This window comes from Epinephelus fuscoguttatus, linkage group LG20, assembly GCF_011397635.1.
Source record: "Epinephelus fuscoguttatus linkage group LG20, E.fuscoguttatus.final_Chr_v1".
Classification (NCBI taxonomy): domain Eukaryota; kingdom Metazoa; phylum Chordata; class Actinopteri; order Perciformes; family Serranidae; genus Epinephelus; species Epinephelus fuscoguttatus.
In genome coordinates, this window is record NC_064771.1 from 5,980,659 (window position 1) to 5,995,150 (window position 14,492).

The window sequence follows — 14,492 nt, forward strand, 5'->3', positions numbered from 1 at the left end:
TGACAGCCATGTTTGGGGTCAAAGTGTAGGGTTTTGTTTTTTTGTTTTTTTTTTCTAACTAGGATTTCTTTCTTTTTCATTTCCTCTCAAATGACTCTAGCCATTGTGTGAATGGTCTTTATACACAGTTCCAATTATTGGCACTTTTACCCTTTTATGTAGAGTGCTATTAGTTTCTTCAGCCAAATTGTATTTAAAAAATATATTTTACCTTGTTACAGTATCTCTAGTTGTATCTACCAACCCAACATAATGGATGTGACTGAATTTGTGGTGCTCGAAACATTAAAAATTTTACATTAAATTTTGGTATTTTAAGTAATCTGAATTTTATTTACATAAAGAATGAATCAAGTGGCAATGTGTAATGTGAAAGAAACCCCTTGTAGCGACAAACTCAAAAACTCGCCTGAACACATCAAGGGCGTTTTTTTTTTTTAAATTATTATTATTATTGCAATTAATTTTCACTTCAATATATTTTTTAAGTACTGTCACATAAACTGTGATGTGTTTTTTTGTTTGTTTTTTGTTTTAAACAAACTTAATTTTCTGAGCTTTCATACCGCTAATAAATGCATCAACCAATCACGTTGCCCCAGGGGCGTAAGGTAATTACGACAGGCCCCAGTGCACAGTTTTATGATGTACCCAATAGTGCACACTATTGTGCACATATCATGCACAGCGTGTTCATCTTGTCACGTAATCAGAGACTTGACATTGGGTAACATTAACATACATATTAGCCAGCAATCATCATTGCATATCTGTACATCACATAAAATACCAAAGAAAATGAGAAAACATTCATTTAATTTAACAGTTTTAATAGTTTATCATAGTTTATTTGAAATAATCATATGATTTTGTTATAGGTGCTCTTGACTTTCTTACAAAAAAGAAAGAGATACCATGATATAGATGGCTTTGCCTTTTTCAAGTGCATATATAGCATATGGCACTATTTTTAATTTAATGAGAGTTCTTCTTTGGAAACCAAGGTGGCAATCATAAGGACCTATTCCCCACCCAGCACATTGTTGGATGGCCCACTCCCTCTATGGGGGCCCCCCACCTCATGAGCCCCAGTGCAACTGCACTACCTGCACTATCTATATTTATGCCCCTACGTTGCCCCTATACTTATGAGGACTACAAAACAATAACACAGAGGCTCGTCGTCTGAACCAAGACGACAAGACAAGCTTTGTTATTCCTTTCAATTTTCATATAGCTGCTTGTGAATCTATTTGCATCAAAACCTTTTATTGAACACTGTCACAAATATGCATTGCTGCCTGTATGAATAGTTTTGCTTCAAAATATTTACATGGTAGTATTTTGCATTTTTCTGTAGTTTATTTGTAACATCTACACCTGTTAGGATAATTATGTTATCGATTTATGTGGTGTTCCTGCAGCTTTGCTAAGCTTGTCTATTCGAAAGAGGCACTACTTGGTTTTGTTTTTGTTGGCCAAATTTTGTATTAAGTCTCAAACTGAGTCATTTTGGGCTACTCCTATTATGGATATATGATTTTACATATACTCTCTTGTATATATTGCTCTCAGCAGTCAGGGGATTAAAATAACAAGACATCAAATTAAATTATTATTATTTTAATTTTATTTTGATATATTTATTAACCAAAACAAGCAATCCAAACTACGTGTCCTTTTTTTTACACCCAGAACTGAACTCTGAAAGAAAATTAAGGCTAAATGTTACCCATGAATCAAGTTTTTGGTAGGTCACCTGACATTGTGCACATTATGCATTATTATACATTATGCTACTATAGTATCATCATATCAGTGGAATTAAATGGTTTAAACTGACAACAATATCATTTATCACAATTATTTCTAGGATAATTCATCGTCTAACCAAAGTAGTTATTGTGAAGTCCTAATTACACCCCTGTTGTGTAAAAGCCTTAACTCTGCAGTTAAACTCAATGGAGCATTGCAGTCTTTTTGACATTCAGCACTGTCCTTCCCACCAGCAGCAGGCAGCTGTTTTGAATATAACAAGCTTTGATAAACCCACAGTACACGACTTGCTCAGCACCAAACATCAGACAGACACAGTTGGAGATGAGCTGGAGGACATAGTGGAGCACTTAGCAGCTAATGAGACTAGGGCCGGTTGCACAAAGCATGTTAAGATAAGATTTTCCTTAAATTATTTTTAAGTCTTCTCCTTAAGGTTTCCTTAAAATTTTTACCTAAGGATATAAGTTTTTCTCCTCATCTTGGTCTTATACTTAAGGAATTACTTAAAGTTTGTTTAACAGTTGCACAAAGAACCTTAGTAAACAAAGTAAGGACAAATTTATAAAGCACCTCTGACTCCATCTTAACCACAACATGGTTGAGTTTATGGAGATAAATGAGAAAAATTAAGGAATCCTAATAAGAGTGTTCCATGACTGGGAGAACCCGGTGGACACGCTTAATGTTGAGCAACTGATTTTGCACTTTAAATATTACCAGAAGTCAGTTTATGATTGAGACTGTCTGGGGCTGAATCACTCACCTTTCCAAAGCTGTGCTCTACCAGCCCTGTTACAATGACTGCTCTGCGGTTTTATGCAACCAAATTTTTCCAGTCAGTTATTGGCAAGGTATTTCATGTAAGCCTTAAGTGTCATACTTAAGAAGCAAACTTGAGGTGCTTTGTGCAGATATTTTTCTCAAGAGCTGGTAGAGACCAAAACAGAGCTATGAGGAGTGTCAGTGTTGGATTCACTACTTAGCACTTTACATATCAGTGTTGTTATTTTTTCTTTATTTGGATTGTCTTTAATTTAAGGGAGATTTCCAACTAAATTACCAAGGGAAATCAAGGTCAGGACTTTTCCCTAAAGTATTTTCATTTGTGTGAGGGTAAAAAAACACAAGTGAAAAATGAAAGTAGAGTAAATGTATGACTGATGACTGTCCTGTATAATCTACTGGGCGTGTGTTTATTGTCGTACATAATTCAGCACTGGCAATAATTTCCTTTAAAAAACCTCATCCCTTTCCTTTAACTAGCCTTCTTATCTTGCATTAATCATGTCACTTGGACACACACACATACACACACACACACCCTCAGCCACACTCCTGTCTTGGACTTCAACCCCTCTGAGTGAAATTTGAAGCAGCGCTGCATCTCTCCTTCCGCCTTCTGAAACCTGTCTATCTGACTTTCAGCTCCACAGCTCTAACAGGTAGGCTGCCTTTCTTTTTACCCTCTGCATCAGAGCAGATGCAGAAATGTCTTCAGCTTTAAAGTTCATTTTATCTAAAAAATAGTTAGTGCCAAGAATACAGTGTAAGATAGGACTGTTTGTCTGTATCAGGTTTCTAAACAGTTGAGAGACACTTCTTCTTTCAGCCAGGGCTCCCTGTGTTTCATCTCTGTTTTGTTTTCTTGCCTCAGCTGTAAACTAAACTGACAATTTTGTTCTTCTTGGTACTACTTCTGCTTTGGTTGTATCATTGTATAAATCTATTTGGTGTTATTGTTTTATGAGGCTTGGACTATGAACAGTGGAACTGCCAGGCTCCTGCTGACAGGCTGTCTATGTCAGCTTGTTTAGCCTTGTTGGACTCATCATAAGCTGTACCTTAGAATAGTACGTGTAAGACAAAAAACAAGATTTGGACTTTGACGGATAGATTTAGGGCTAAAGACAGCACCAGTTAGTTTGCGTCATCTATCTCAGGTTTAATATAAATGATGCAGTTAGACTATTTACATATTTATACAAGAACTGATTCTGAGACTCGTATCGCATCTGTGAGTTGAATTATCATTTTAGTCTAATTCCACTCAGTGTCTATAGATGTATGCTCCTATTTTTATTTTAAGCTTTAGAGGCCTTTTCCCCGACCTTAGAGAGGAACTGATACGTAGCAGTTAATTCTTAGGAAGCTTCCTGTATGATTATGTGTTTGTAATCACCGGGGAACTGGAGACAGTGTTCAGTTGGTTCTCATTCCCAGGGCGTCACATACAGCATCTTGGTCAGTGCCCCTCAGCTTCTGATACTGATGCACAAGGCACCCTTAAATGTCTGTAAGAGATGCAGCAGGCTTTCAACTAACTCCCACGCAGTAGAAATTGTGTGAATGTCTGAGAAAGGTGGGAGGTCAGGGTGGTGAACAGGTCAAACAAACACAAGACTTTCACCTTTTTTCTAAACCTAATCAAGTAGTTTTATTGCCTAAACCTAAAGTGGTTTTGGTGGTGAAACCTACATTTCCTGTCCCTGGGCATCCAAAACTGAGACTAGAGGGTACCTAGAACATTATAGTTTGAAGCAAAGGTCTACTGACCAAGCTAGCAAATTTGACAAATTGGGGGTAAGAACGCATTGATATAACAGACAGGCAATATGAATATGTAGAGCAATTTTACATAAATATTTACTTGGGTTAAATGAATCATTAAAGGGCCACATGTTTGTGGCTTTAGAGGAGCTTTAAAAGTCTGAGAAATAACCCTGATGATGTCATAGTGATGATATCAGGGTTGAGTCTCCAAACTTTATGTGCAATACTAAATCTCTGCAGTACCCTTGAAAGAATTTAATTGCTTATTAGACTTTTCATATCAGATGAAAAGTCAGGGGATCACCAGAATCAGAGGATTCATCCTTCAGCCTGTTACATGCGTTATCTGTTTTCAAAATACACTTGTGTACAGTTTGTTTAGGCTCTTTCAAAATAAATGCACTACATTGGTATAACACTGTTAATTGGCATTTTTTAAGAGAAAAAAACAGGGTTTGGCTTCACAATCTTATGGGAAGTGAACGCTGGCCTCCCAGGTGAAAGTTGATGGTTGTTGGTATGTATTAGTTTAGCACTTTGGGCACCACAAGCTGAATGCCATCTAGTTCCATTATATTGGAGAGATGGCAGACATCTCTACAGCCGATATCTCCAAAACTCAGCAACTCACACCAAAAAAATCTAGACTGATAAATAGCACGACAGATAAGAGGAAGAAAATTTATTTTTGACTCAGGGAATGAACTGTTCCTTTAAATGTACTGAGTAAAAACATCTGCCCTCAGATACAATCGTAAAACAAATTGTTTTATAACTCAACTTATTACTTCCAGGAAACAACAGTAATAAAACAAACAAAAGATATTGAACAAAAATATATAGCATATAGGCCTGTGAAGCCAATACTCAGAAATGATTAATCTAGTAAAATAGAGTCAGGAGTCAGGTTGTAGTGAGCCAGTGAGCCGGAGGGTACGTTTTGATCGGTTATGATTTGTGACGTACTTGTTTGGTTTGGAAGGGTCAGTCATTGTAAATCCTCCCATGTGGAAGTAGAGCAGGGTTGGGCTGCTTGTGTTATTCGAGTTGAGTTAAGTGTGATTGTTGAGGTAAGGCTGTGATAAAGGAGGAGTATTTGTTGCATGAATACATGCGCACACCCATGTTTAATCTGACCTGCAAACTTCACGTTTGCAGTTCAGATCAACAGCACAATAAATGACTGGACATGGAATACAAATAAATAGTTGTAAGGACAGAGGTGCATGGGAGGGTTTTGATCATAATCATAAGTGAGTGACGCTGCCCTGCTGTATTGAGGTGACTCCTCTCTGTAGGCTGTAAACCTCCTGATAAAAAATAAACTTTCTGGACTCTTGGAACTGTGTGTCCTGTTGTATGAGGCGGGGCAACAGGGCCGTGGGTGTTCCAGGAGTATATAACAGACCGTGTATCTAAGAATAGGTCTGACTGAACACACTGCTCAGGCAGAGATGAGGAGTGTTGAGTGTGTTTAATGTATGTGGATAATATGAGGATTACAGTGAATCAGTAACAAGCTGCAGGTGAAAATCAAGTGCTAATAAGACTGAAAGATTATGAGATCAAATAATGCAGCTCACAGTGTAACAAGCAGAATGACTGACTAACTGGCGGCGTATGTGTGTGTCAATTTCAGGAATTTCACGAGAAGAACAAAGTGAAGGCAGTGACAAAGACTAAGTCTGTCTCTCCAGCAATGGTAAGGGAATAACATCTAATCCTGTACCATAGAAAATCGAGAAATCAGCCCCAGATGAGCCAACTGTCTGGTTTCTCCAGTGGTGATGTTTGTTTCATGTTGTTTTCCTATCAGGATGTGGGGATGTTGGAGATCCCTGCTGAACTGTCAGCCAGACTCCGCAGTGCAGCAGGTCAGCTTAATTTAAGTCTGCGCACATGCCACTCTGCTGCCATTGTGTTTTGCCAGTTTGTGATTGTTGCTCCGTCTCTGTCCACCAGGGCAGCAGCATGGGTCAGGGGTCACAGAGATGGCACCTCCACAGGTGAAGGCAGAACACAAGCTCACCCTGCCTCAGGATATCGACAGATACCCATTCTCTCGCTATGCCAAATCCATCTTAAAGGTGAGCAAGGTTGGGCGCACACATGCACAGATTTATAGTCCAGTCCTGGTTTATTACACTGTATATCCTGTTGTACCTCACACTTCATATGGCTGCCCACACACTGCAAAAACATGTCCAATTTTACAATCCAGACTTTTTAAGAAACTGACCTCGTGGTCCGCAGTTGGGCATGTTGTCTTGTTAAAGTGGAAATAGACAGGTTTTTTGCATATCTGATTATGAAGTAAATACTGATTGCACAGTGTGATGGCTATAGAGTAATGGCACCATCAGAGTTTAGATTGGTTCCCTATAAGCCTCGCTTTCACATGTAATCCTGCCACTTGGGTACAATGTCTTGGAAAAATGTAGGCTCCATTTATGGCACAAAGGAAGTGCGTCAGACATTGCGCAACTAAAACAGGAAGAGGATAGCGCTTTTGTTTTCACTGGTAGCAATCAGTTAAGAAGTTGTCTGTTTCCACTGTAAATGAAGTTGAACTAGATCAGAACACAGACACCAAAGACATAAATGTGTCCTCGGTCAACCCGAGGTCCAGAAGCCTCATGCTAGTACAATATGTAAGCATGTCAGTTCAATGAATGTAAGGAGGCAGATAGCCTTTCATAAATGAGACAATGGTATGGAAAGATGTCTGCACTTAACTTACACACCTGTCTCAGATGAAGTTCTAAGGGAAGCAAAGGAAATTACCAACTGCAAAAGAGGCTGGCCGATGAAAAACACCTTTACTTAAAGCAACAGAATTTTTCCATCAAATGATTATGTAGCTGCTCTTAAACCAGCATTACTGATCTGGCCACTTAAGGGCAGTACAACAAGCTATAAACACAACACTGACATATATTACCTTTTTGTCAACTATATCAACTATATGTTAACAGAAAATCAACTGCAAAACCTATCAGCTATCAGTCTGACGATGATGAGCGTCTAGGGGTAATGACTGATATTTTGGGAATTTGGCAATAAAAAATTTCAGGATGGCGAAGGCATGACACTACTCTGCCTCACTGGCTTACCCTGACAATTTCACCTTAACCCTAATCAATCTCAGTCCTCATGCCTCACCTAACTGACCCAGTTGATAAAGCCCAAGCTCTAGCCAATCAGAGTGATAGTTGGAGGGGTATTGCCTTTGACATCCTTGGGAAAAATGTGGTGTAGCCAGCAGATATATGGGCCAGGACTTACCCTTCTGTCCGCAGGTCATTTTGGGAAGAGTCTAGGTGCAGTCTCGCAGATAACCAATTTCACTAGACAACACATCCACTTCACTGTGTGACAGCACCTTGAAAAGGTGCATTATTCTCTACAATACTCGTAGACGTCTAACAGAGCTGAATGGATGAAGGAAGATGGATTATATTTCCTGTCTTTGTGAGTTTCCTCATGTTGTGTCGTCCTCAGGACACATGGTGCCAGCCTCAGGAATACCCCCTCCAGAGATCCCTCACCCCTCTGGAGCCTGAAGATGCCAGAACTGCCCTAGAGATTTACAAATTGGTATATATGGGAGCGATTAGATTAGATTCTTCAATCAATTGCATTCCATCACTTTTATTTTCATCTGTACATTTATGATTTTCATGATTTTCTTTTCTCCTCAGATCATGCGGTTTACAGGTGAGTCAGACCTCAGTGGCTGGCAGGAGCAGATGCTGGGTAACTATATAGTGGAGAGGGGTCAGAGCCGCCCGGCTTTGAGGGACGAGATCCTTGCCCAGCTGGTTTATCACACATGGGGCCTGCAGGAGGAGCAGCACAGTCTGAGGGGTTGGCTCCTGCTGGCCTGCTGCCTCAGTGCATTCACCCCTTCACCAACACTGGACAAACCCCTACTCAAGTAGGTGATATGCTTTGGTTAGTCTGCTTATACCAACAGGAGTAGGTGGAGGATATACTGTGCACCTGTATAGGCTAACCTAAATCATAATGGTTTGAAGTCAGTCTGTAGTACATTACAAATGCAAAACGCAATACACAATGCAGAAAAAAAACAGACAATGCACAGTAAGAATACAAAATATATACATAAAGGTTACCCAAATGCCTGTCTAAACAAGTACGTCATTAGCAGCCTTTAAAGAAATCACAGAATCAGCAGACTGTAAGGCTGTGGGCAGAACACAGTTGAGGTGATACAGCCTCAAAAGCTCAAGCACCACAGGTCTTAAGGCGGGGGCGTTAGACGGACAGCAAATTTAGCATATTTCACCAAAGAGAGTGAGCTGATGAATAAAGGTGAAATAGTTCAGCCACACAAGTGGAAAGTTCTATGGTTTTGTTTTTTGAAAAAGCTCTGACAGACCCACTGTACATGACCTGCCCAGCACCAAGCAACAGACAGACAAAGCGAGTAACTTGCTCATGAACACTGTGGAGCATTTAGCAGCTAAACAGCCAGATATTTTTCTCAGGAGTTGATGGACACCCAAAACAACATTTGAAGAAGAGAAAATATTTGACTTTGTCAGGTTGCCAGAAATATGGCACCAGTGATTGCTAATATTGCTCCATATCTGATTTGTAAACAGGCAGTGGGTTTGCTTGTTGTGGTCCTAAAGTGATGAAAGACAAACTGATGAAGCTTTGAATACCCAGGTAAAAGAAAAGGTGTACTGAAGTACACTTAATTTAAGTATACTTAGTATACTTCCATGTGTACAGTACATGAATAATGTACTAAAAGTGTGCTAATAATGTACCTAATATACTAATAATATATCATTGTTGTTAATGACAGACTGAAATACAATTAAGCAAACTTGACTGTACTGTTTTGAGACATTATTAGAGGGATATTTAGGAATTTTTGAAATACGGTTGTATAAGGTGTTTATTGATGGTCAGTGTATTACCTACATGTCAGATGGCACGCCTACAGTTTAGAGAAGCAGGCAGGGGTACTGCCTAGTACCTAGTTTAAGTGTACACTACATTGAGAGTCAGACAGCCCATTCTGACAGGGTAGCCACTGACAGCCTGAGTTCCCCATCTAAGCTCTCATCAAAGCCACCAGACTCCAAGGGAACTGCTGATCTACCACTGCCTCAATCACATGGTTAGTTTGTTTTATTGTGTGACATTAGTAAATCTGACCTTACCCTTTCGAGTAGCAAAGTCATACAATAACACAAACAAAATAATGCGGTAGACCCATAACTCCCATATTCAGCCATGTTAAGTGCTATTTTTCTCGATGGAGTCTGGCTTTGAAGAGAGCAATGTAAAAGCTTCATTTCTAGTTTGAAATCACTGTCTGACATTAAAGGGAACGTGCATCCCAAAATGAAAATTCAGCCATTATCTACTCACCCTCATGCCGAGGGAGGCTCAGATGAAGTTTTAGAGTCCTCACATCCCTTGTAAAGATCCAAGGGGAGAGGAGGTAGCAGCACAACTTCACCTAATGGAGGCTGGGCACCCCAGATTAAAACGTCCAAAAAACACATAATTGAAACCATAGAATATCTTCATACTGCTTGTCCGTAGTGATCCAAGTGTCCTGAAGCCCCGACATAAAAAGTTGTTTGGAAAAACGTCATTTAAACTCTGTTTTTAGCCTCTTTGTAGCCTGTAGCTCTAACTGCCTCTCTGTAGGCCTTGCTCACGTGTGTGCAATGTTGGTACATCTCAAAAAACAGCATACTTTCAGTACATTGCTAATAAGTATATTAAGTTTACTTAGATAAAGTATAGTTAATTGTACTTTTTTAAACCTGGGTTTAATCTCCTCCATGGTTAGTCCCACTTGTGCACTGGCTTTTTACGAAAAAAAATGGTAAACACAGTGTGGAAGGCGCAGATGTGCAAGGGTGGGCTTGTGCACATACACTGCCACAAGAAAGCCTATAGTGTGATTTCCTTTTTCTTTTCTTTATTTTTTAATTACATTCTTCCTTAAAACCACTTTAAAACCACTTTATCTGTCTGACGTGACTCAGTCTCCAGTGCTTCCTGTGCAGGTATGTGTCTGACCAAGGTCCAGGGGAATACCGCTCACTGTGCCAACATAAACTGCTGACATCTCTGCAGCTCCCAGCGCCCACTGCCCGCATCTACCCCCCCACCCAGCTGGAGTGGACCAGCAACCAGAGAAAGGGCACCATGCTGCTGGACGTACACACCTTCAACGGTGAGACTGACTTACTCTTTAGAAACACAGCAACAAACTGAGTGAATCTTGTGATTGGCAACACCAGCAGTGTAAAAATATCTGCTGTTATTGATTAATTTCTTACTTTTTATTCAGATGAGAAGCTGACAACTGAAGTGGAGTCATGGACCACAGGAGAACAGCTGGCCTCATGGCTTCTTCATTTCAGGTACTTCTGAACATGCATATATTTACCTCCATTTCCTTGTTAATGTCTCTATATGTCCATCCTTACACATGTGCTGGTTTCCACTCCTCTCCTGTGCACTGCTATGTCATAGAGGTGTGTCAGAGGCTGTGCAGGGCTGGTCGGTGTCTCTTCTGACCGATGACGGCTGGTCAGATCTGGCTGGCTCGGACTTTGTCATGGATCTTCTAGCTGGAGCTGAAGCTGAAGTGCTGCCACCACCAGGAACCCCCTCCTCTACAAACTCTGACTACCTGTTCGGCAGCCAGGGAGACAGGTAGAGCACGGAACAAGAGACTGCTTTTAGGGGCCAGTCCAGGATTGGTTTAAAGAATTTGTTTACACAATGAGCACATTTGTGCCTCTCTCTCTCTCTCTCTCTCTCTCTTCAGGATGACATTTACAGATCTGGATGACTTCATTCCACCAGCACCTCCCATGCAAGCTCCTGGGCTGCCTCCTTTTGAGGGAAACCCCTGGGGAAAAGCTTATCCACAGGAAGGTGGGTGTGAAACGTTAAGGCATCAGTGTGCTTCAGATAAAATGCTTACTGGATCATCAAACAGAGTCTGTTCTTCTGCCTTTAGAGGTGTTCAGATAACATAGTACAAACTAGGTGTTTGAATCATATTGAACCCCATAGATTCTAATGCTCTGCTGGGATCTCTCTGGTGTTTGTCACCAATGGCAAATGTTGAATCAGATGTGTCCCACACATGCCTGAAGTCAGCACTGATCCCCTGATCTCTTCCTACACACATCCTTATCTTCCAAACTAACAGACTATTAACAGCAAAACTCTCACCTCTTTCATTCTTTCATTCTGGCTCTCTTGGTCTATCAGTGACTCTGGATTTACTTTCACTCGATTGTGTTGCAAGTGACTGTGCACACACCGCTGACCTTCAGGATCATGTAACTGCAAATGTTTTGAACTCAGGCACAAATGTAATCAAGTGACTTTGCATTGTCCAAGCTCAAGGCTCAATTACTAACTGGGCAAAGCAGACAACTGCACCAACAGGTCCTACACTAGGGATTCTTAACTTGCTTTTCCCAATGGCCACTTTTTCAAAATGACAAGAGGTCAGGGGCTAGTTAATAAACCAACGTAATAATATTTGTTAATATATATTATAAATTAATTGCAACCTTTCAACATTTTGATGTTTGCTGTCCTCGCTCATCTTTGCCAAACCAAAAATCCAGTCGCAGCCACCCAGCACAGCTCAGGTGCTCAAATTACAAAAAAATTCGAGTGTGAATTTATTTTCATTGTCAATTAGAGAACTGTGCGTGGGCCACCAGGCACCCTATTATGGGTCAGATTTGGCATGCAGGTCCTAAGTTGAGTATCACTGTCCTGGACCCTCAGAGTGACCTGAAGGCCACAGGCTTAAAATGTGTTTGCTTTATGGTAATTTGATGCATTGTAAAAGTGTTTGACAATATATACCACTAGATTAAAAAACAACTCAAATGACAAGGGTTTTTTTACTGGGGTCATTATAATTTAATCCTGAGGCTCAGTCTAACATTGTTCCAGACCAGTTGTTCAGCAGTTCAAACAGGTCTGGTATTGTGCACATTGTTGGCTTTTTCAGCTGGCTAAACAGTCTGAATTATGGAATTACAAATGAGTATATTATCTTAGCTACATAGCTAGCTTCCTAGCTACATCCATGAAAAATGGCATCAGAGAAATGGCAAGTGTAAATGAGGTCGTCACAGCTGCAAATAGAAGTCCAGTTTGTACTCTAGTTGTGGTCAGTGTTCACCAGCATCTGAGGAAAATATCTGGCTTCTTAGCTGCTCATCCACAATGAACACTAGCTAGGTGCTAACTTTACCTGTGTGCCATTTAGTGCTGGACAGGTACAGTAGAGTTCTGTGTGTTAATCAGAGTGTGTTTGCTGAGAGCAGCTGCCTGATACAATGATGAGTGTCAGAAATTGGTTAACATGAACATGATGTCAGGCTGAATCAATAAACTGAAAATGACTATTCAGACTGATCATTATGCTAATGTATCAAAAACTAATTTAATACCTTTTCATTGTGAAGTTTATAGTGTGTTCATGCAGTACATATTCTTAATATGTCTATTTAATTTGTACACACAGTAGTATTTTTTATTTTTTTGTCACAGGACCCTGAGGAGCAGTTCTGATCATGCCCAGCTACAGCCTTACATACTACACGTTCTCATCTCTCTTCTCCACCTGTTTGCAGGCCGTGGTCGACAGATCGATGCATATGTTGATGACTTGTTTGACCCTGTACTGGACCAAGGACCTCCGGTCAGTGATGTCACCAGATATATTTTATTATTTACACCGTAACCTTAAGAAATGTCAAGGCTATATTTGTCTGTCCATGTAAAGTGTTAAAGTTTTATACCACAGGACAGATTGAGCATGCTCATTGCTCTCTGCTGGATTGTGTATCTCTGGTTGTATCCTATTACTGCATGTGTCACTGGGTTGTGTTTCTTGCTGTCTGTGTGTGTGTGTGTGTGTGTGTGTAGGACATGGAAAGAGTAGCCATGCTAAACAGCAGGATGAAAGGAGGAGGAGGGATTGGACCCATGTATGGAACTGGTAGGACAACTAGATTTCCACAATACAGTCCACACCATGTAGATTAAAATCACTAAGGTCCTGATCACACAGAAAGTGTTTTGCAGTTTGCACTGCCTTTTCTTTTTGTTTGTTTACATTTAATGCCACTAGTAGAAAAACGCTTGCTGCACCTTTTTATCATTGCTAGGCAACCACCCTATCACCTCTTTACCCTAACCTTCCCATGTCATTAATCTACTTTTATCTACTTCTTTATTTATTTTATTTATTTCACAGTAATTAGTGGCTACTTGAGGGTACTTGTTCTAGCTCTGGTTAAGGGTGAGAGGCTGTCAACAAATAGTTTGTTGGGCACAGGGGAACAGAGATCTGTGTGGGTACATTACACCCTAAAAAAGAGGGTGGATTATGGGCAGTACTGGTCCAGGAGCCTCGCCTTGATGATGACCGTTTCCAGGCTTATTTCAAGATGACTATCTATCGTCGGGCCTAGCATAACAAAAATGAATACTGCAGGGAGTCCATTAGTCCTACTGAGTGACTGAGCAGTTTCGCCTCCATTGTTTGACAACTGTAAACTTGTTGTCATGACCACCACAGAAGGCCCGCCTTTCAAATCATCCAAGCAGAGATGATGTGGCGTGCTTTTCCATTCTGAGTTGAAGTTTTTCAGCTTGAGGAGCTCAGAGCACTCCGGCAAAAATGCCAGGCACCTAGAGTGCAGAAACGTGGGGTGCATAGCAATGCAAAAACAACAAGCAAAAAGCTTCATGTTTGTTAAAAAAAAGCTGCCTCCAGCTGCAAAAACGCTTCCTGTGTGATCAGTGCCTTAGTATACTGTACAATGCATTATAAAACATTCATAAACAGCCATTCTTTAATCAGTAAGGGCTCAGAATTTTGAGTAAGTGAGGTCGATGGAAGACTAAATTGTGTCCCATTTGTGAGCATATGATGGGAATCTGAGCACAGAAAAAAAAAAACGTTTTCAAGCACATCAATTATTGTGTGAGAAATCAGGAAAAGCAAATTTATTTATGTAATACATTTCATGCAACCATGTGGCCCAAAATGTTTCACATAGCAACACTGAAACAACATAACATTAAAAATAAATAAAAGAATAAAAAAAAAAATATCAAAG

The 14,492-nt window shown here is 40.2% G+C and overlaps 1 protein-coding gene across 1 annotated transcript in view; it reads left to right on the forward strand.

Moving 5' to 3' along the window:
• Nucleotides 1–14,492, forward strand: part of myo15b (myosin XVB) — a 77,017-nt gene that overhangs the window by 25,142 nt on the left and 37,383 nt on the right. Inside the window, exons 26-36 of the mRNA XM_049564338.1 lie at nt 5,969–6,031; nt 6,146–6,203; nt 6,292–6,416; nt 7,831–7,926; nt 8,031–8,266; nt 10,389–10,558; nt 10,676–10,748; nt 10,861–11,043; nt 11,159–11,268; nt 12,999–13,066; nt 13,294–13,366. Of these exons, the coding sequence (XP_049420295.1) occupies nt 5,969–6,031; nt 6,146–6,203; nt 6,292–6,416; nt 7,831–7,926; nt 8,031–8,266; nt 10,389–10,558; nt 10,676–10,748; nt 10,861–11,043; nt 11,159–11,268; nt 12,999–13,066; nt 13,294–13,366 (1,255 nt within the window). The remainder of the gene's footprint in view (nt 1–5,968; nt 6,032–6,145; nt 6,204–6,291; nt 6,417–7,830; nt 7,927–8,030; nt 8,267–10,388; nt 10,559–10,675; nt 10,749–10,860; nt 11,044–11,158; nt 11,269–12,998; nt 13,067–13,293; nt 13,367–14,492) is intronic.